The sequence below is a fragment of the Dunckerocampus dactyliophorus genome, chromosome 8 (genome assembly GCF_027744805.1).
Source record: "Dunckerocampus dactyliophorus isolate RoL2022-P2 chromosome 8, RoL_Ddac_1.1, whole genome shotgun sequence".
Classification (NCBI taxonomy): domain Eukaryota; kingdom Metazoa; phylum Chordata; class Actinopteri; order Syngnathiformes; family Syngnathidae; genus Dunckerocampus; species Dunckerocampus dactyliophorus.
Window position 1 is genome coordinate 28,002,598 of NC_072826.1, and position 22,580 is coordinate 28,025,177.

The 22,580-nt window shown below is 43.1% G+C and overlaps 3 protein-coding genes across 3 annotated transcripts; 1 reads left to right on the top strand and 2 right to left on the bottom strand.

The window, feature by feature from the left end:
* Positions 1-239: 239 nt before the first annotated feature.
* On the bottom strand, positions 240-4,672 carry fndc10 (fibronectin type III domain containing 10). Its single transcript, XM_054785189.1, has 2 exons — positions 4,490-4,672; positions 240-4,379 (listed from the first exon to the last, which is right to left on the bottom strand). Exon 2 carries the CDS (start codon positions 4,318-4,320, stop codon positions 3,493-3,495), a length of 828 nt encoding a protein of 275 aa, XP_054641164.1. The 5' UTR covers positions 4,321-4,379; positions 4,490-4,672; the 3' UTR covers positions 240-3,492.
* A 6,966-nt stretch (positions 4,673-11,638) lies between these two features.
* Positions 11,639-12,775, top strand: LOC129186277 (olfactory receptor class A-like protein 4). Its single transcript, XM_054784368.1, has 2 exons — positions 11,639-11,725; positions 11,792-12,775. The coding sequence occupies exons 1-2, from the start codon at positions 11,639-11,641 to the stop codon at positions 12,773-12,775; spliced, it is 1,071 nt and encodes a 356-aa protein (XP_054640343.1).
* Positions 12,776-13,990: 1,215 nt separating this feature from the next.
* LOC129186411 (olfactory receptor class A-like protein 4) lies at positions 13,991-22,257 on the bottom strand. Its single transcript, XM_054784669.1, has 4 exons — positions 21,463-22,257; positions 21,133-21,396; positions 19,142-19,387; positions 13,991-14,203 (listed from the first exon to the last, which is right to left on the bottom strand). Exons 1-4 carry the CDS (start codon positions 21,730-21,732, stop codon positions 13,991-13,993), a joined length of 993 nt encoding a protein of 330 aa, XP_054640644.1. The 5' UTR covers positions 21,733-22,257.
* Positions 22,258-22,580: the final 323 nt, after the last annotated feature.

Below are 22,580 nucleotides of genomic sequence, written 5' to 3' on the forward strand. Positions count from 1 at the left end.
TGTGTTAGTCACTAGATGGCGTTTGAACGCCTCGTGCTTTAACTGATAATCGAGATCCATAAGAACTTCCGAGTCCGTAAAAGGAATGAGTTTTCTCATTGAGGTTATTGCATTCAAATGGACAAGTATTTGACATTGAAATAGTCGTCATAGCAATGAATAGGTGCATTCACGTCATATTTATTCACGTTCAACTGTCGTTTCTCCTTTTCAATCAACATTGACTTGGGGCTGACCGCTTTCTTAAAGCAGGGGGGTCCAAACCTTTTCCACCAAGGGCCACATCCTGAAAAAAGAAAGGATGCAAGGGCCACTTTGAAGTTTTGTATGAGAAAAAAACTGCAGATAGATAAAAAAAAGCCAAATTGTAATATAAACTTCATTCAATCGCTTGCTCTTTCCCCCACATTTTTACTGTTTTTTCATTTTCCAAATATTTCAACTTTCATCTTAAATAGAGTTGGTAAATGTTCTCCTAATGTTATGACGTTCTCCCCAACTTTATACAGTTTATAAGAGTTTATTCTTGTAAAACTTGCACCTTTTTTCTCGTTAGAATTCAACTTTTTTCTAACTAATTCAACAGTAGGTAAATGTTCTTGTAATTATGACTTTATTCCCTTATTTGGACTATTCTCATCAGCTTTTTTTTTCCTGCAACCTAATTTTCCATATGTTGTTTTGTTTGTCATAATATTACAAGTTAAAAAACAATTTAAAATTAAACTTTATGCTTCTAAAGTGGCATTTTTTTCCTCAATATTACAACATTCATCTTGTAAAATTGCTACTTTTTGTCATTGGAGTAGAATTTTTTCTCTCTTCGCGTTATAAAATTTCAGATGTTTTTCCCATTTCTGCTGTTTTTTTTAAATTTCCAGCTATTCTTGTAATTTTTTAAAATATTCATATATTTTATGCTACTAAAATGATGTTTTTTCCGCATATTACGACTTTGTAAAATTATGACTTTTTCTCGTTAATTTTTAAATTATAAAATGACGATGATGATTTTTTTAATCAGTTGTGATGCAAGCCATATAAACTGCTGCTTTGGACACCCCTGCTCTTAAAGTGTGTTTGAGTTGTGTCGCCTCTTGTTCCCTCGTTTATCGCTGGGATAGGTTCCCAATAAGTGAAATTGGTGAAGTAGCCAACCAATTTTTTTACAATTATGTTTTAAGGCTGTAAACCCCCCCAGCATACACTTTATACACTTTCCTCAGACAGGCATTAACATTATATCACAATTCTCGTTTGAATTTTAATGATCCACCTATGAGGTGCAGAACATTGTGGGTTTTGTCGAGGAGAAAAGTTGTAAACATACAGAGTTCAGAGTTACTGTACACGGTTAGCTTCTATTTATTGGCGGTTAGCAAGCAGCTCACACCGTTAGCTAGTTTGCTCGCGATGACCACAACAGGAGACGGCACAAAGGAGATTGATTGACAATGGTCTACAGCCAATCAGGACGCAGGAGACAATAGGCGGTGCAAACAGAAGAGACATAGCCACCCCCCCCAGAGCACAGAACTACAACACTCAACTTCCCACAATGCAATGCTTCTTAAAGGGCCAGGCTCAGCCTGTAACAACGTTCATACGTGGTAAAAAAATACACTAAAATTGCACAAAAAAACCCGCGGAAGGTGAACTGTGATGGATCGTGGGAACACGGTAATTTGCAAAATAATAAATGTGAAACAAATTTGGAAGTCTTTTTCACTCTGGAATTTCGTGAATAAAAAAACTGCAAACTGCAAAAGGCATGCAATTAAATATGACGTCTTTTCTTCACCAGCAGTCCAATTCCCGTGTGGAGGACACCACACGTCCAGCAGGCATGGACGGCATTAAAGACCTGTGCCGAGCCATGGGCCTCTAATGGCACTTTGGACACGCCTGTCTTAAGGGCTAAACATATGTAATATAAGATGGGTGTACAAGTTTTACATTCCTGCTTATGTCAGCAAAAGGCAAACATTCATTTTCATAATTCAGACAAAAAGCACACCAATGTTTATTTTGTATGCCGTAGCAGTGTTTCGATTGCAGCGACACTGGATACAAACGCCACCAGCCTAATTAGATGATGCAGTGAAGCCTATTTTTGTATCGTGACACGTCCTTGTGGAGGTTCTTTTAGTGCTGTTTTGTACGTGTGAAGTTGAACACACGGCCACGCTCTCGGGCACACAAAAAAGCAACACGAGAAATAATCTCCGGATACTTTATTGTCTGACAGAAGGACACAAAGGTATTGTGATTCACGGTGTTTGGTAGAGTATTTGAAGATTGTATTGCCCTTCACAAAGTGGTACATTAGTGGAGACCTTAGTGGAAAATGCAGTCAGACGGACGTCTGATTCACGGGAGTGTCTTTACAGCGAGGACACAATTAATCTGGACACTTAAGAGGCGTAGCACACTGAGCAAACATCAGCTAATGGGGTTGTACTCCAAAGCATTTGGTTAATTATATTGCTGTATAATGCTGTCGGCGCACAGATGAACGCACTCCATTACGGACGACACTTGAATGCAACACAGATGGACTGAGTGGAGAGGACAGTGGAGCCTCCAGAGTCAAAACGCTGTGGAACCCAAGCTAAATTCTTTGGGGAAAATGCCTCTTATGACGACCACAAATGTCATTAGCCTTCACTAAAGGAGGAGAAATGTGATGAAGACCATAGAGCAGGTGTGAGGAATGCACTTTGATACATTTTGTACTTTTAAAGATGCTAAAAGCATAGTTTAGCGTCGTCTTATATTCAAAGCATATAGTTATTAGCATGATAATCCAATAATGTATGATAAAATCATATGAATGAATACGCAGAGCCACACTTTGGACACCACTGCCCCTTTGTCCTGGCTGCTCAGTACAATATGGCTCATCATTTTAAAAAACATACTAAAAGAAAATCAGCGGAAATAAAGTGCAATAAATAATAGCTGCTGGACATGATGTTAAAATCAGCATCATACACCCCTTGACACACTCCTCCGCGTGTGAGTGACAGGAAGAAAGGCTGACGTCCTTCACTGGGGTCAGTACGGTAATTGATCTGACGGTGTTGGACATTGGAGGTTCCGCTGCATCACAGAATTTGGTTTAGCGCTTGTTTGCTGAGGTGGATCAGTTAAAAAAAAACAACAAAACACACCTCCTGTGCTTTAAGTCACGTGTCCAGTACGTCAGGGGTGTCCAAGCAATAAAAACGAAAGGATGCGGGGCCGCTTCGATGCATTTTGTGAATTAAAGATGCTAAAAGCAATCCACTGTTGGTCAATTTAAGTGAAACTAGCCAAACCAAACATTGGAAAATATGCCGAGGGCCAATAAAAAGGAGCTGCAGGCCAAAACTGACCCCCGGGCCGCACTTTGGACACCCCTGCAGTACGCTGATGTGGTAAGTGGACAATGGGTGGCGGTGGCATCGCGCGGACGTCCGATGGCAGCAGCGCAAATGTTTGAGGTGACCCTCAGTGTCGCGAGCGCGTGCGGTAGGAGTACGTGTGCTGCGTGGAGGGGCTCATGATGTTCTCCGTGATGTACGCCACCAGCAAGCAGATGATGACCAACATCACGCAAATGGCGCCCCCGACCGTCGTCATGGCAATGACGATATCCTGCATCCCGGACGGCGGCAGGACGAACTCCACGCAGTCGCCGCGCTCGTCTCTCCGGGCCGGGGCCCTCAGGCAGACGCGGTAGGGGATGTTCTCGTGCAGCTCGCTCAGCAGGAAGTCCCTGCACCCGGCGCCCAGGTGGACCCCGGCGCACTCAAACTGGGTGTAGCTGCCGTTCCACCGGCAGCTCAACTCGTAGCCTCCACGTCGGTGGCGGCGCCCGGCGAAAAGACTGGATGGCGTGTGACCGGGTGACCCTCGGGCGTCTCCGTCTTGGCTCCACTGTAGCAGCACGCTGCCGTTGAGGAGGATGTTTGCCGCTAGCCTCCCCGAAGACACGGCTGACCTGCAGTCTGCCTTGTGACACGTGTAGCCCGACAGCGTGTGTCGAAAGCAGAGGGGGCCGCCGATGCCGCCCTCCATCACCTGGTAGGCGCACAGCGGCGGCGACTGTTCTGACATCACAGCGGATGCGTCGCCTGGGCTGCTGTTGAAGAAGCCGGACGTTGTGCCTTCAAGGCTGCTGTTGCCATGGCGCCACCTGCCCTGCATCCCAGAATCCTCCCTGCCTCTCAGCCCTGTTGGGGATGCTGAGCTGCCGCCGTGAGTCCTGTCCTGCGATGTGCAGAGCAGGAGTGCCGCCAAGGCGAGCACCGATGGCCGCTGCAGCTGGCTGCTCATCCTGCCCTCCGCTTTATAGCGTGCTGATGGCGGCCATAAATACCATCAGCTTCAGCATGCTGGCAGCGGAGAAGGAGGCATTATAAGCTCGTGCAGAAGCGACACTTCGGAAGAAGCGACACAATCAGGAATAATAAAAAAATGTCTTTCACGCAAAATCGTCACTTACTTCCTCGGTAACGGCGCCAGTGTGGCGTCTGCCGTCGTCTTCCTGGCGGGCTTGACGTAAGCGCTTTGATGTTCGACGTGGGCGGGAGGGCGCGCGCCGCACTGTGCACGGGTGCAAATTATTGTGCTCATAAACATTCGACGTAAGGTGACTCACAGGCACACGCAAGTAAGTGGCCACATCGTGGTGGCGGTGTGTGGGGGGTGTAGCTGTAACACACCAGCGCTTGAGGTGGGCGGATTTTAATACCGATTTTGCCGATACAGGTAGGCTATACTGTGTATATTTTTGAGTTCTCTTCTACCTGTATGTCTATTTTCACACATATCTTATATTTATATATGATATCATTTACAAACCCACGCCAGTGAATAAAAAAGGTAAAGGTTTTTAATAATAATGGATTAGATTTTACATAGCGCTTTTCAAGCTACCCAAAGCGCTTTACAATGGAATGAAGCCATTATTCATTCACTCCTCAGTCACTGGTACTCTACATCTGTATCCACAGCTGCCCTGGTGTAGTCTGACGGAAACGTGGCTGCCTACACGCCTACACGGCCTCTCCCGCCACCACCAAACATTCATTCACATTCATAGACCAGTGTGGGCGGCACTGGAGGCAAAGTGGGTGAAGTGTCTTGCCACGGACACAAGAACAGCGAGTGGGTGGAGGGAGCGAAATCCTTGTGCTGATACAGTCTTGTATTCATTTCTTCACAAATAAAGTGTGTTGATGCAGATATTTCTTTGTTGTCTACCGGGGTGGGGGCCGCACAGTGGCCCAGTGGTTCGGGTTAGCATGTTGGCCACACAGGCAGGACATCCGGAAGATCTGGATTCGAATCTCCGTGTGGAGTTTGCGTGTTCTCGCTTTGCGCTTGTAACGTTACAAACAAACGTAACTTTAAAGAATGGACGGTTAGGGTTCAACTTCATTGTAAACTCGAGCAGCAGGCACCTCCATCGTTACACACGCTGACCCGACTCACTAGCTGTAATGTTGTCTCCCTTAAACCGGTCCCCCTGCGAACCCGTGTTAACTAGGAACCTTTACATTACCAATCGTATTAACTGCCGCTTACATTGCTACGAGTTCTTTCTGGCAACTTTTTAGCAGCCGTACTTAAAAAAGGAATAAAAGCACAGATTCGTCTACGCACAGTGCGCTTGAACGCGTCATCGGTGAACGCCACAGTCTTTATGAAAAGAGAGAAAGGAGACAGATAGGAGTTGCTCATCGTTCCACGTGCATTCTATGAACAATGAACCCCCCCACCACACACACACACACACACAAATGATTAACTTGTTCAGTACCAAAGATGCAGTTGTACCTTTTTATAAACAGGAACGCCCCATCCCAACAACGTATTTATACGTCTTTTACGTTTGTTTTTTTTGCGTGAGAGGCTAAAGGAGGTGATGATGCAGCTCCTCACCAATGGATTAGAGTTGAGAGCATTTTAATGCCATAAAGGTGGCCACTAGGTGGCAGAAGTGCATGATGACAGGAAGGAGAAACACATGACAGGAAGAGGAATCCCTTGCATAAAGGCAGCTGCTACACTGCGGACCACAAACACAAAAAATTGTAGGGAAATTTTAACGCCAGCATGCGCACACACCTAGTTCAGTTCCAAGTGACATAGTTCATGGTGTTATATTTGTAAAAGAATTGTTATTTTGATGTAAACAACCTTTTTTTCCTGTGGTTTATGTCGGTATGGTTATTTATTTTGCAAAAAAGAGCAATAAGGGTAATTAGTAGAAAACAATACAGAGAGCCAACAAATCCATTATTTCTTCAGTTAAAACTATTGAAATTTCATGAATTAGTAGATTAGAATATATTGCAAATTATGCTGAAAGCTTATAAAAAAAACTTTGCCAATTAATCTTAATAAAAAGAGAAAGCCAGTATTTGTTAAAAGGCACAGTGATTTTCAAAAAAACAGAATTCAGGACTAAAATGATGGAACGTTGTGTTTCTGTAAAAGGAGTCAGTTTCTGGAACAATCTGAATGAAGAGACTAAAGAATCCAAGTCAGATATCATATTTTAAAAAATAGTTAAAATGAGTCTGTTGAGGAAATATGAAATATCTTAGTTATGATGGGCTGTCGTTTTATGGTTATTTTTATTGTGGGAAATGGCATTGGTTGAGTTGTAATCGAGGACATGTGTAACCATCTGCGTGAATGTCATATTGTTTTAATACTGTTTGTTTGTTTTCTTCTTTCTTGAATGAAATAAATGTTTCAAATCAAGTCAAATTTAGATATTTCAGCTCTCACAAAAAAGCTGTTTTTCTCCCTTTTCCAATTGGGAACTTGTATTTTCCTGAAACTCACCCATGTTCTACTGCGGATTACTAAAGAACGGAAAAAGGTAGAAAGAAACTTTTTTTTTCAGATGAAAGACAGGAGTCTAATCCTTGTTTTGGTAGGTTCCATGTTGATGTAGCCATACACCGCAACATTCTGTGTGCCTGGAAAGATCAGTCTAAAACGGCCGCGACTGAAGGGGTTGTCTTTTGAAAAATGGCTGGGATTGAATGAGTTAATAAAGGATTCCCTGGCCGGAATCTATCGTGTCTATCGTGTCCCAACTGTAAACGAGCGACTATCCATTCGTCACAGAAACTGAGTCACCAAAGTGTGGATTCTGTGTTTGGACACACGATTCCGGGGGACTAGTTTGTTAGACGCACTGTTTGCCTTTATGATTAGTGTGTGTGTGAAAGCCGAGACATATTTTTTTGCAATAATCTGCGTCGAAAACAGAACCCTACAATAAAAAAAGGGACGTAGGGAAACCAAGGTTCCACTGTGCTAATTACATTTTGGGAATTAACCCATTAATGGCCAGCATTTTATTTTATTTTATTTATTTACAGTGACACCTTTTTTTTTAATTGGACAAATCCAAAATAATTTCCATAAAATGTAGTTTAATATTTCCTTATTAGATGCTTATTGTCCTGAGGTGTGGTTGAGAGCATCATTGATTTTCATGCATAATTCTACAGCTTTGCAAGTGTTTAAAAAAGAAAACGGAAAACCTCGAGGTTCTCGTGACAAAGGCCGCTTCCCAAAAACTGCTGTAAAAATGTTAGATATTTTTTTAACACTTGGAATGAGTCAATGTTTGAATCCAATATGAACTTATATTATTGGAAGCATCACCCTTTAAAGTTCAGTATGTTAAAACACACTTATTTTTATCCAGTGCATAACAACTATTATCCAACATCAGTAGCAACACACACTTGTCATTTCAGTCAAATGAGTTTTCTGCATGCTTCCTCACGAATGTCTTATTCTTATTGACTGCTGACATCTCGTCACTTTTTGCTTAACAGCCTCCAAAACCCGTCCTGGCAAACCAGTTCTGGTCGCCACTGGGCTTCACAGAAAGTGGCGGCGTGCCCGTTTTGGCAAGCGGTCGCCACGAATGGACACCTCTCCCAGCTCCAAATTCTCACCGGAGGCGATTATTTTGCCGAGGAAGCGATCCAAGCCCCCGTGTGCCGGGGGTGGCTGGTTTAGGTGTGAACATGCAAATGATAGGTGTATGTGGCAGCCTTCTCTTTTCCCTTATGAGCAAAATCACATCATAAACTACCAGTCAGAAGTTTCAGGACGCCTTCTAAGACAACACCAGGAATAAAGTGTCATTATTATAATGCAATGGAGAATGTGTGACAAGTCAAAATGCCCCATTTTGCCTTTTGTCAAGCGTTTTACCGTTGAACTTTTTTGTGACAAGTGAGCATATGTGTCCCTTGTCCCTTTGTTTCGCTGTTTTTAACGTTTCACTACCGTTATTTTGCTGTGCAGTTATGTCATTTTCTGTTTTTTTCACCGTTTTTTGACACCATGACGGATGTAAAACAGATGTTTTACGCATACGTTTGCTTTTCTGCTTTTCAAACATAGCATATGCAAGACATTTCATGTTATTTGCGTTTCACACTGGTTAACTTACTTTTGACGAGTGGTTAACATCGCGATATAGGACCATTTTCGCCATTTGTGCATATAACTCCACGGAAAACAGAGCACTTGGAAACAATGCTGCCTGTGTCCATCAGAGGGAGCCAGAGGAGCCCAGATGGAGGCTGACATCCTTGCAGCGCCCCAGCAGGAATAAGCAATGAAATGCTTTGCTGGGACTAAATGCATTATGGGAAAAAGTTAAAACAGTTGTTTAATTTTAAACTCGTATTAGTACTTGTATTGTATATTTCTTAGGTACATTATGAGTGTTAAGTTGCTGTGTGATGATTTCAGCGTTCTTCGTAAGATGACAGTAAGGAGTAAGGACCTCCTACAATGGGTTGACAAGCTCGTGAGTTTTTTCATAGGTCATGAGTAGTTTTTTCATAGGTCATGAGTAGCTTTTTCATAGGTCATGAGTAGTTTTTTCATAGGTCATGAGTAGCTCCTGTGTCCTCACGGCCTCGTGTGCCACAATATGCCGTTTTATGACCAAGACATGTGTGGCTTGAGCAAATCTGTTTTTCTCTCTAAATTTAGTGTGTGCGGCTTGTACGCCGGAATTTACAGTAATTTGTATCAATTCTTTATGAGAATCATGGATACCGAATCGATACTCATGTGAGTATATCGATACCACGGTCTATACTAATGGTATTTAAAAAAATGTGTTTTAATAGTTCCTTTTTTCAGATAATTAAATTATTTAATATGTGTTATTAGCGTACGTCCTCATGCTTCTTGCTAGCTGTTAGCATGCTAGCTGTCAACATTGTTAGCGCTGCCATTTTGGGGGGATTTGGGTCAGATGTTAGCGAATCCTTCTGAAAAATGTCCACGTAAAAAGTTTCAGTATCAGCCATATTGGCCCTGTATTTACTTGATATCGGATGGATACCGAAATTTGTGGCGTCGCCAACCTCTAACTAGCACAGCACACACGGGGAAGCTTTTTTTTTTTTTTTTTAAGGAGATCCCGGGAGAGATACGTGGTAAAAGGCAGCAAACAATTAGCACCAAGAGACGACGGGATAAATTGCTGACGAATAAACGGAAAACTGCTCCTCAGCAGCAGTGGGTCACATGGGAGACCTCACGAGCTGCGGCTTCAGGGAGATATTAACCATGAAAAAAATGACCTCAGTGAACTTAACAGGGGATAAAGAAGGATAAGAGAAGGGTTACTTAATCAGTATGTTACTCTGTTGTAATTTGTATGAGCTCTTTAATTGGAGCAGGCAAAGTTACTAGTAAAAATGCGTGGTCTGTATTAGCCGGGGGTGTCCAAAGCGCGGCCCGGGGGCACGCGGCACATTCTAAACATAGAATTATACAAGCAAAAGCCGAAAAAAGACCAATGTAATGTAACAAGAAAAAGTGTGCAACGCTATGACTTTTACTTTCGCTTTTTTCCTCTGAAAATCAGCCGTTTCACATTCTCATTCACGCTAAGTTGGTAATCATTCATGATACGCATGATAACACAGGTCAAAAGTACACCACTGTTAAGCAAGCCCACCTTTTGTACGTGTTTATGTCTTTACGCTTCACTCATTATGCTCTTTTTGTGTTGAGATTTCGCACTTTGTTCGGCGGTCCTTGAACGCACCATAGTTGTTCACTGTGACTGCCTACATTCGATTCCATCTGTTCATCTTACATGATCATTTGTTAGTGGTGCGTACGTATACGTTTAACTATGAAAGTATTCCATTTAATATATATAAACAAGGGAGGAATGTGATTAAAACAGCCACTTTTATTGCCCCAGTTGATCCAGAATCAGAGGAGAACGCCAACCTCAATCTAGCAGGAGGGTTTGGAGGGGGAGGAGCGAGCCGTGTGTCAAAAGACAATAATAATAGACAATAGTCTGGGCGCATCGATTACTCCTTAGTTTTTCGTCATTCGCTGGGGGCCCCAGAAGACTGTATTCAACTATTTTGCCCATTTTATGAGACACTGAATTTGGATTTTTATTGTCTGTCAGCTATAAGCATCCAAATGGTTAAGGGAAAAGTTTGGACACCCTTGGTGTAATCTAACTCTTCTCCGGAGGGAACCGCTGCACACAAACGGCTAAAAATTTGCCAGAACGTGCGCCCCTACTGTGCTGCCTGTGTTGTTATTTTTCTGACAAATACACCACATGGTGGCGCTGTTTTTACGCCCCATAAGTGGAATGGACTTGACATTTCTCACACAGCTTAACACGCTCTACGAAACAACGTGCTGTAACTTTAGGGCTTTCAGCTGAATCGCCACAAAAATTGGTACACACCTTTAGGGGACTGACAAGCACATGTGTGTAAACTTTGAGCGAGATTGGTTGAAAAACATGGCCGCCATCAAGCAAAATGTCTTTGCAGGGGCATGGGCGGGAGTGTCACGAGACAAGACGGGTCTGCGAGATGAGATTTCGACTTCTAAGAAAAGTACAATGAAAAAATATCCAAAATATGACAATACATTGCCATCTACTCATTTCATTTCTACTACGTGACACTCTTCTGCACTCTGTGTGTATACTGGCGTCTCCGCCTCCACCCACCAAGACAAAGAGACTGTGTGACTGACAAAAGGGCTCACTCCGTTCATGCTGTTGTTCTATGGAACAAACGTGTCAAGGTGCTGAAACCAATGCACAGAGTGAACCCTCTTCCTGCCAGAAACGAGGAAAACAGCCATGCATGCACACGGCAATATATTGAGGCCGGCAAAATTATGGAGTTCATTTTCATTTAATGGGTGATAAATGAATGAATGAATTATCATCCCAGACCTCATGAGACCTGTCACGTTTTAATCTTGTGGCACTCCAGTCCATTAGTCACTGAGCATGTGTCTAATGATGACACAAATATGAGGATATCTGTATTACTTGTGTGCTAGCAAGTCTTCCAAAGCATTTTCACCACAACCCATAGGGGGCGCCACAATTGAGCTCCGACTGTAAGTCAAAGCTGCGATAGCTGATGACTGATGGGTGAGGCAGAGCGAGACGGTGGAAAATGTCTACCTCTGCCAAAAGTAATGAACCTTGAGGCTTGTCAGCGAGGATGAAATGATGTGTGCGCGTATAAAAGGACACCAGCTGCCTCCACGAGAGAACACAGCGAGCCAACAATGCCACCACGCACGTGAGGCCATGTCGGCCGCCCTCACCGTAGACGCCATTCTGTTTGGGCTGCTGGTGTTTTGTGGCATTCTGGGAAACATCCTGGTCATCTATGTGGTGAGAGACACATGAGCATCGTGTTGAGGTGAGTGGTTGTCCTGATCCTCCTCATCTTCCTCACAGGTGGTCCAGGCTTCCACCGAGAGTCCATCTAGGAGACTCCCCCCCTCGGACACGATCTTGGTGCATCTGTCACTGGCCAACCTCCTCACCTCGCTTTTCCGTACCGTGCCCATCTTCGTCTCCGACTTGGGCTTGGATGTGAGTCTGTCTCCGGGCTGGTGTCGGGTCTTCATGCTGCTGTGGGTGTGGTGGCGAGCGGTGGGTTGCTGGGTGACGCTGACGCTCAGCATCTTCCACTGCACCACCCTCAGGCGGCAGCACGTCACCTTCGGACCCCTGGCCCAGCAGCAGGAGAGGCGTCGAGTGTGGATCCTCCTGGGGGTGGTGTGGGGCGCCAACCTGGCTTTCTCTACCCCGGCTCTGGTCTACAGCACCCACGTGCACGGCAACGCCACCGTGGAACTGATGGTGATCAGCTGCACCACCCGGCCTCTGCTGGGCTGCATTTGGGAGTTCCCCTCCAGCCAGCAGGGGGCAGCGTTCGCCTCCGCCTCGCTGGCTCTGAATGAGGTGTTGCCCCTGCTGCTGATGGTGGGCACCAACTTGGCCACCCTCCACTCTCTGGCCAAGCACATCAGGGCGGTGACGGCGGCGGGGGAACACGGCGAGCTGGACAAGCATGTGTCCTCCGAGCGCAAGGCGGCTCACGTCATCATGCTGATGGTGTCGCTCTTTGTGGTCTGCTGGGTGCTGCAGGTGGCCGCCGTGACCTACTACAACCACGACGGAGGGCACCACGCCGAGGGCCTGCTGACCGTGGCCCACTTCTCCGCCTCACTTTTTGTGGGCTTCTGTCCCATGGTGGTGGCCCTGGGGCACAGCAAACTGAGGAAGAGGATCGGGGGCATGGTCATGGGCTGGTCCAAAGTTCTTCAGTGGCGCCGTGCAGACACTAAGTCACCACAGGCTGAAGGGAAGAAGGACAAACAGACCGTTTTTGTCGTTCACAAGCAGAGGAATCACAAAGACAGAAGAGAGAGTTAGAGCATTCTGGATCAAGTACACACTTTTAAATGGATCAATTGTAAATCTTTATCATGAAAAAAAGAAACTATTGGTCAAAATGTCCAATTCAGTGGCCTTGCTGGTGTTTTCAGAGAGAATTAAGTCAATTATGCAGCACTGATTGAAGCAATTGAGGCAACATGGAGCGCACTACTTGGCTGCAACCAGCAGGGGCGCTGTTGGTTCAGTCGCGATTGGTTTGCAGGCTAAAGAAGAGTAAAAAAAAAACATGTCAGCTACGGGACGGGACATATATGCACAATACAACGCTGGCATGGAAACAGGAGTTCAGAACATTCAGAAAAAATAACAATAAAAATGATTAATTAAGGGTAGCCAAATGCCCTTTAGTTTTTCAATTTTTAATTAATTTTGATGAAAATGAAATGAAATTGAACATTTATAATAAAAATGAGAAGTATAATAATACATTTTGATCAATAAATCACTTTTCAGGGTACTCAAAGACACTAATTTAATTTAATTTTATTTAATTACATTTTATTAAACTTTATAATTTCCTACAATCCCAAACCATCAGAAATCAGAATGAAATTTGCTATATACATATTTCTAATATTAATAAGTACAATACATAATAATCAATACAGAAATTAATAGCAAATAATAAAACAATACTCTTCAGCATAATTACTATTTATTATTGGTAATTAATAATAACCATTCATATTATAAATTAACATTAACAGCAATAATTAATAATTAATAACATAATAATAATTATTAATATTACTAATAATGAATAGGAATGAATAATAATAGGGGTGTTGCAACTTCCAATGCAAAGTCAACACTACACCAACAAAATTGATATCAGGGCTTCAACCTGAAGGCTGATGTGATGTGGGGCCACAATATTAGGTACACCTACTCCAGGAGCCAAGACAAGAGCTGCAAAAATTCAAAATCCTCAGTCTGCACTGACACTTTCAGAGAGGTATTTATTATATTTAATCATATTTTTATGCTGCACAAATATTTGTGCTCGCTGTAGTTTGCAGAAAACAAAGAAATAGTATAATAAATAAATGATGAAAATAAACAAATAAATACCTCTTTCACCAAAACTGAGCATGATTATCTTTGCAACTTTGGACTCTTGTATGGGAGGTGTACCTAATGTTGTGCCCAGTGATTGGCAGCATGCGGGCGAGGTGCACCTGCGGTTGTCCGTCAGTGAGAGAGCACAGACTTAATGAAGGAGCGCAGCCGGCGGTGGCCCACCGCCAGCACCATGGGCGACATGGCGATGAAGATGATGTTGGCAAAGCGAGCGATGACCAGGAGGAACTCTGCCGAGGAGCCGCGGTTGTAGTTGAAGTAGTTGACGGAGATGATGCTGGTGCCCCATGACACGATGAAGAGCATGATGAGGGCAAGGATCACCTGCACAGGAACATCCCAATGATTCAAGCCATAATAATGGCGCTGGTATACACGATATCAATGAATGTGTGTGGAGCCATGTATGGAGGCGCCTCGGGAACCTACGGTTGCTCGCTTTTTCTTGAAAATAGCAGCCAGAAAGTGTATTTTTGTTATGTAAGAATTATGAACAGTGGTGTGAAAAAGTGTTTGCCCAAGTCTCTTACAGCGCTGTGGAGGAATTTTGGCCCACTCATCTTTGCAGAATTGTTGTCATTCAGCCACATTGGAGGCTTTTCCAGCATGAAGCGCCTTTTTAAGGTCATGCCACAGCATCTCAATAGGATTCAGGTCAGGACTTGGACTAGGCCACTCCAAAGTCTTCAGCCATTCAGAGGTGGACGTGCTGGTGTGTTTTGGATCATTGTCCTGCTGCACAACCCAAGTTGCTTTCAGGTCACCAACAGATGGCCGGACATTCTCCTTCAGCAGAATTCATGCTTCCATTTATCACAGCAAGTCTTCCAGGTCCTGAAGCAGCAAAACAGCCCCAGGCCATCACACTACCACCACCATATTTTACTGTTGGTATGATGTTCTTTTTCTCAAGTGTTACCCCAGATGTAATGGGACACACAAAAAGTTCAACTTTTGTCTCGTCATTTTCCCAAAGGTCTTGGGGATCATCAAGATGTCTTCTGGCAAAACAGAGACGAGTCTTAATGTTCTTTTTGTTCAGCAGTGGTTTTGGTCTTGGAACTCTGCCATGCAGGCTGTTTGTGCCCAGTGTCTTTCTTATGGTGGAACCATGAACACTGAGCTTCTTAAGAAGTGTACTTAAGAAGGCGTGGGTTGGAAACTGCGCCACATTCACAACACGTTCTTAAGTAGGGATAATCGTTCGCACCGGTGTTCTTAGGTTGATGAATGCCAACTGCGATGCCCGTGCATGTGAGCCCTAAGTTGCATAGGTCACCGCCTATTATTTCCTATATAAGGTCAAAAATGTGCCGTGCGCAACAGGCAGCTGGAGGCGGAGATGGCAACGCGCAAGGGCAAGACTGAGGAGCAGCTGGACAACAAACGAAAAAAAGCTTCAATTCTACTGAAATAGAGGTGCTTTTACAAGGAGTGACCGAACACAAGACCACCTTATTTTCACGTGTATCCGCCGGTCATCAGGCCATCCAAAAAGAGTCGGCATGGAGCACCATTGCAGGAAACATAAATGCCGTTTCCACGGAGAAACGCACCACCGCAGAGGTTAAAAAGAAGTGTTTTGACTTAAAATCAGAGTAAAAAAAAAGATTGGACTGCACCGGAGGGATCTGGAGGAAACGGGAGGCGGGCCATCAATCAGAAACCAAACCATTTCGGAAACTCTAGAAAATATTTACACAATCATGATGGAAAAATAAAGTCAAAATACATAGTTTGTGTGTGACAATGTATTTTTTCTGTGGTTACATTTGATTAGACGCTGCCTAATTAATACAGCAGCCCCGTGCTCTGGCTCAAGACGTGGCTGGGGGCGCATGTCGTTATCTGGGGGTGCTACGTGTGCAATAGACACACCACGTTTCATTGTGATGTTATTCTGATGATCCTGCACACCTGCAAGAACAGAGAGGGAAGCCTGAAGCCTGAAGCGGGACATCAAATATTCGTGGCTTTCAGCAAATAAATCTACATGGTCCCTTTACATTCTCTCTCTGTGCAGCACACGTCCAGCCAGCTACTTTTTTTTTTGATGAACTGGGATTTGAATATACAGACCCTTTCCAAAAATTTAGAATGTCATGGAAAAGTTGTTTAATTTCCATAATTCCATTCAAAAAGTTAAACTTTCATAGATTATAGATTCAGAGCCACAATTTAAACGATTTCAAGTACTTATTTGTTTACTTTTACATTATTTGGGCTTCCAGCTCATTAAACCCACGAAAACAGGAATTCAAAAAATTAGAATACTGTGAAGAAATCAGCCCAAATTTTGCAGGGCATGAATGTTTTAAACTGAGTGTCACACACTAATCATCTACTAAAGTCAAATCACCTGCACAGGCTTCCCCAGGTGTCATTAAATTGCTTCAGTTTGGTTCAATTGTCTCAGTTGGGTTCAATATGGGGAAGACTGCAGACATGACAACTGGCCAGAAGACCATCATTGATACCCTCCATAGGATGGGTAAGCCACAAAAGTTCATAGCTAAGGAGGCTGGTTGTTCACAGAGTGCTGTGTCCAAGCATATCAATGGAAAGTCTAGAGGAAGGGCAAAATGTGGCAGGAGAAGATGCACCAGCAAAAGAGATGACCGTGGGCTTCAGCGGATTATCAAACAGGGAAGATTCAAGAATCTGGCAGAGATCCAGAAAGAGTGGAATGAGGCGGGAGTCACAGCTTCAAAAACCACCACATTCAGACGCATCCGGGAGATGGGCTACAACTGTGGGGTTCCTCGGGTCAAGCCACTTCTGAACCTGAGCCAACGTAGGAAGCGTCTCCACTGGGCCAAGGAGAAGAAGGACTGGACTGTTGGCCAGTGGTCCAAGGTCCTCTTTTCCGATGAAAGTAAAGTGTGCCTTTCATTTGGGAATCAAGGTCCAAGGGTTTGGAGGAAGACGGGTGAGGAACAGAACCCAAGCTGCCTGAGGTCCAGTGTGAAATATCCACAGTCCGTCATGATGTGGGGTGCAATGTCCGGTGCAGGTGTTGGTAAACTCTGCTTTCTTAAATCCAAGGTCACCGCTACAGTCTACCAGAATGTTTTAGAGGATCTGTATGGAGATGCAGATTTCATCTTCCAGCAGGACCTGGCCCCTGCCCATACTGCCAGAAGCACCAAAACCTGGTTTGATGCCCATGCCATCACAGTGCTTGACTGGCCAGCCAACTCAGCGGACCTAAACCCCATTGAGAATCTATGGGGTATTCTCAAGAGGAAAATGAGGGGCACCAGACCCAACAACAAAGAAGAGCTGACAGCAAGCATCAAGGAAATCTGGGCTTCCATAACTCCCAGGCAATGCCACAGGCTGATTGCTTCAATCCACGTGGCATCGAGGCAGTGATTAAGGCAAAGGGATTCCCAACCAAGTATTGAAGATTGACATATCGTTTTGAAAGTAACATATTTTGATTGGTTTGATGTAATCCTAATTTCTTTCTTTTTTTTCCTGCAAAAACTGAGAATTAAATGGTGATTTCTTCACAGTATTCAAATTTTTTGAATTCCTGTTTTAGTGGGTTTAATGAGCTGGAAGCCCAAATTACGTAAAAATAAACAAATAAACACTTGAAATCGTTTAAATTATGGGCCCTGAATCTATAATCTATGAAAGTTTGACTTTTTGAATGGAATTATGGAAATTAAACAACTTTTCCATGACATTCTAATTTTTTGGAAAGGCTCTGTATATTTATCCATGGAGTATATTTTAGTTGTTTTGATGATAAATAGTTGTTGGGATATTTTATTTGCACTACATTTTTTGGGATCAGGTTGCAAAATCCATCATGAGGGCGATTGCGCATTGAAAGTGCAAGCTTTGCTTGTGCGTAAGAGTCCTCCTGAGCGTTCGTAGAATTTGTTCTCAGATCTAAGAACTGTGAGTTAAGAACACGTTTCGTGAATGCCAAAAATCTTCGTAAGAAGGCTTTAAGAACACATTTGTGCGTAAGAACGTTTCGTGAATGAGGCCCCCTGACCTTAACTGAGGCAAGTGAGGCCTGCAGTTCTTTGGATGTTGTTGTGGGGTCTTTTGTGACCTCTTGGATGAGTCGTCGCTGCGCTCTTGAGGTCATTTTGGTTGGCCGGCCACTCCTGGGAAGGTTCACCACTGTTCCATGTTTTCGCCATTTGTGGATAATGGCTCTCACAGTGGTTTGCTAGAGTCCCAAAGCTTTAGAAATGGCTTTATAACCTTTTCCACACTGATAGATCTCAATTACTTTCTTTCTCATTTGTTCCTGAGTTTCTATCTAGTATCTATCTAGATCTCGGCATGATATCTAGCTTTTGAGGCTCTTTTGGTCTACTTCACTTTGTCTGGCAGGTCCTATTTAGGCCTGAGTGTGGCTCGAGAAATTTAACTCAGGTGTGATACACCACAGTTATGTTTTAACAGGGGGCAATCACTTTTTCACACAGGGCTTTTTTTCTACCTTAATAATAAAAAGTTTCATTTAAAAACTGCATGGCACACGACACAAAAAAAGGACATTTTGCACATTTTGACGGTAACAAAACGTACGAAAGACACACGTTGTCGGTACGGATGACGCACGAAGACGTACGAAGTCGAAAAGCCCCTGTAATGAACAGGATAGGACCCCTTTCAATACAGTCGTCCCTCGTTTATAGCGGTTAATTGGTTCCAGACCCGACTGCGATAAATGAATTTCCGCATTATCAATTCAATGTTAATAAGTTGAATATTTTTGTAGAGCATAGAAAACCTGCTACCTTCTAAATACGGTTTTTAACATTATTAGAGCCCCGTAGACATGAAATAACACCCCTGTAGTCACTTTTACACTCCTATTAATCATTGTTGACACCACATTAAGCAAGTCTTATGTCGCACGGACACGAGACGGCCGCGAGCTGGCAAGCTAGTGAGCTAACCAGTCAGCCTCAAATGTACTTCTTCTACACTTAAAAAAACCCAAAAACTTACCACTTACAATGGGAGGAGAACTTTTTTCACTCTATCATGTGTGACATGCCATGTTTGTTAAGGTAATGTCATGTAAGCTAATGTTGCAATGTTTTGTGTCATTACTGCCGCCTAGTGGCCAGAATACTACATATCACTTGTATTTACAGTACATATGTTTTGACTAATAATCATTTAATAATTCATTAATTTCTGGCCAAACGCTATATAGCGAGGGAGCGATAATCGAACCTCGATATTGCGAGGGACGACTGTAACTATCCAAAAAATATTTCTTACCTTTGCCGCTCGTCTCTCAGCCGGCACTCTCTTGATGACGGGGGCGTTCCGCACCGACGTGCGCACCCTGCCGTGTGTGTAGAGTGTGTAAAGGGAGCCCAGGTTGGTGAGGGCCATCAGGATGATGGGGATGGTCTCATGGATCACCATGGAGGTGGTGGCATAGGACAGGCCGCTGAAGGAAGACGGGAAGTTCCACACACAGCCCAGCAGGGGGCGTGTCGTGCTGCTCACCAGCATTAAGGTCTGGAATTGGAGACCAAGTACAGCAACCTTAGTGGTAAAGACGGGCAGTGTCGCACCAGATCCACTACATGTTGCTGTTTTTTCTTTTTAACTGTATTTTTATTAACAGTAGCCTGGCGACCAGTCCTGGGTGTACCCCGCCTGTCTCCCGAGGTCAGCTGGGATAGGCTCCAGCATACCCCCACGACCCTAATGAAGAGAAGCGGCATAGAAAATGGATGGATGGATGGATGGATAGCCTAAAATAGCAAAGACACACAAAAACTGACACATTTGTTACTCGTAACAAAAAAATGTCCCATTTGTCTCATATAGAAATGTCATTTTTGAGCCTAGTTTAATCTAAACATCAGCAAATACAATACATTACATGACACAATAATTACTTTCAATTTTTATTTTGTTTTTAAATTCGTCCACCATATAGCGCTGCTTTTTCGCCATTCAAAGCATGCAGCAAAAATGTACTTTTTTCTTTGGTGTGTACATTTGAGTGTATATGTAAAGACAAAAGTGATTTTACTTTACTTTTCGTTAAATGTATTTAAATATGTAAACATGCTGGCCTATAAAGACTTAAAAAAAAACATGAGTTATAGTTGATATATGTATAGTTCAGGCTGCGTTTGTTTTAAAAGCCTGACTTTTTAAGTGGAAAAAAATATTATATTTTTACAGCAGTTTTTGGGAAGATGGCACTTTTTGTCATCAGGACCTTTTCTATAAGAAAACAAAATGAAAATCAGTGTCACTGACCCATCTCAGGATCTCAAAACATTAATAAGCAAAGAGTACTTGAAACATTTTTTTTTTTTAATTATAAAACAATGAAAAATAAAGGGTAAAGATATGAAAATTATATGGTTAAAAAAAGGAAAAATATCAAAACAGTGTTACACAAGGGGAAAAGTTGAAAAGTTGACGCTAATAACACAACAAAATGGTTATAGGCAACAAAATGGCCGCCGCACCCGTTGATGTTTCAGTATGTAGCCCTGAACTCCGCTAGCTTAAAGGAAAACCAATGACGCAACTCTCCACTAATGCATTTCACTACAGAGCAATTTTAAGCCATAAAAATGGCCACGAGGTAGCAGAAGTGCATTCGATAACAGCTTGGCAGCTTGAACTGAAAAAACACACGTGACAGGAAGGAGGAAGTGAAAGAGCGTGGAGGAGTGTAGCGCACAGAAGGTTATTTGTATGTATGCACACGCACGCACACGCGAACACACACATGCACACGCATAGTTCAGTTGCAAATGTGAAAATTGTACATAGTTTATGGTGTTATATTTGTGAAGAAATTGTCATTTTGATGTAAAACAACCTCTTTTTTGTGTTGTTTTTTGTGTTTTGGTATAGTTGTTTAAATATCTGAGCTGTCATATTTGTGTCAAAGTGAAAGTTGCGCTTGAAATGCATGTTTTCACAAAAAGCTGTTTTTATCTCTTTTTTAGTTGTGAACTGATATTTTCCTGAAACTTACTTGTGTTCTACTGCTGATTACTGAAGAAGGGAAAAAGGTAGAAACAAACTTTTTTTTCCTGATGAAAGACGGGAGTCTAATCTGTCTTTTGGTGTGTTCCATGTTGATGTAGCCGTAGAACACAATATTCTGTGTGCCTTGAAAGTTGTAAACATCCAAGACCATGGACAAAGTGTGGGCGACAGGTAATTTATACAAGATTTTTTTTCCACATTTCGAGGACAAATAAGAATGTGTTTCTCCTAAAAGGTCTCACCTCCGTGCTGTTCATGTTGCCGTTGGTGGAGAAGATATAAGCAGGAATGGAGTAAACAAAGTTGAGCAGCCAGATGAAAGCCAGGTTAAGCAGGAGAACACTCGGGGCGCCTCGGGGCCCTCGAAGGGTAGCGATAGTCGGAGCCACCCGCCTTAAGGTCTGGAGGTGGAAGGCACTGAGGAAGAGCGTTGACCACACGTTGACCGAACGCAGCCACACCCACACGCCCATGAGGAACTGACACCACTCTTTGGACGAATACAACTAGGGAGGACACGGCACACGTTTACAGCACGATAGAGCGAAAACAGCCAAAACACGTCCGCCTACCTCCAGCCCCATGTCTGAGATGACCAGCAGCGTGTTCCTCATCACCGACACCAGCAGATTGGACAAGGCCATGTTGATGATGATGATGTCCGAGTTACGTCCCCGGCCGCGCTCCACGTACACGCTCTTGCCGATCACCCCGATCACAGTGGCGTTACCCAGGATGCCCAGCATCACCAGCAGGATGTAAAAAGCTATTTGGATGGGGGACACCGAGACACGAAGCCCCATCCCCACCAGCTCCATGTCCTCCTCCATGTAGCGTTCCATGATTTTTCGCCACAATTCCGTCTTACCAAGGCACAGGATGCTGCAGCTTCATTCCTGCATGGTGTTCACCGTGTGAATAAAAAACTGATATTCCTGCTACGGGCCGGCGAAGAAAGACGTGCTTGTTGTGCCATCAGGGCAACGATCAAACAAAGAAAAAATCCTAGTTAGGAGGTGAGAGTCAGGGGAGCTCAACTGCATGCTAATAATGAACCACAAGTGATTAATCAGCCTCTCTCGCAATGAAATGCTTCATGTGCAACATGACTGGCTGGTGTCACTGCTTCATCCTCAGGGAGGTGGAAGCAAGTTGCAAGAGCAAGAAAAATCACCTCAGCAAAAAGATTTAGCAGCGCAACACAAACAAAAGAGGTACACTCCTGATCCAAATGTTAAGGCCAGGTGAAGAGTTGCAAGAATTGACATTTTACACGGCAGGAGGGTCTAAGTCAGGGGCACCAAAAATATAATTTAACAAGAAAACGTGAAGAAAAATCCAACAACAAAAATGAAACAATCAGCAGGAATTTAACAAGAATAAATTCAAAATATTATAAAATATTATAAAAGGAGTCATTTTTACGAGAATAAAAAAAAAAATAAAAAAAAAAAAAAATAATGTCATTTTAGTAGCATAAAGTTGAAATATTACGGAAAGACGTTATTTTTTTAATGCTGTAATATTATGAAAAACAACAAATAAAGTTGTAATTTTTGGAATCTTTGATTGGAGAAAAAGTTATAATGTTATGAGAATAAAGTCATAATTAGGGGAAGAAAATTTAAAATCAAAATTTAATTTTTAAAATTTAATAAATAAATATAATTAAAAAAAAACAATCCAAACA

Bases quoted from the DNA above. Each gene is read 5' to 3' on its own strand.
- fndc10 (XM_054785189.1), bottom strand. From the start codon at position 4,320: ATGAGCAGCCAGCTGCAGCGGCCATCGGTGCTCGCCTTGGCGGCACTC.
- LOC129186411 (XM_054784669.1), bottom strand. From the start codon at position 21,732: ATGGAACGCTACATGGAGGAGGACATGGAGCTGGTGGGGATGGGGCTT. The intron at 21,397-21,462 runs GTAGGCGGACGT...TGTCCTCCCTAG, and splicing joins TCTCAGACATGGGGCTGGAG to TTGTATTCGTCCAAAGAGTG. The intron at 19,388-21,132 runs GTGAGACCTTTT...CTCCAATTCCAG, and splicing joins GCAACATGAACAGCACGGAG to ACCTTAATGCTGGTGAGCAG.
- LOC129186277 (XM_054784368.1), top strand. From the start codon at position 11,639: ATGTCGGCCGCCCTCACCGTAGACGCCATTCTGTTTGGGCTGCTGGTG. The intron at 11,726-11,791 runs GTGAGAGACACA...TCTTCCTCACAG, and splicing joins ACATCCTGGTCATCTATGTG to GTGGTCCAGGCTTCCACCGA.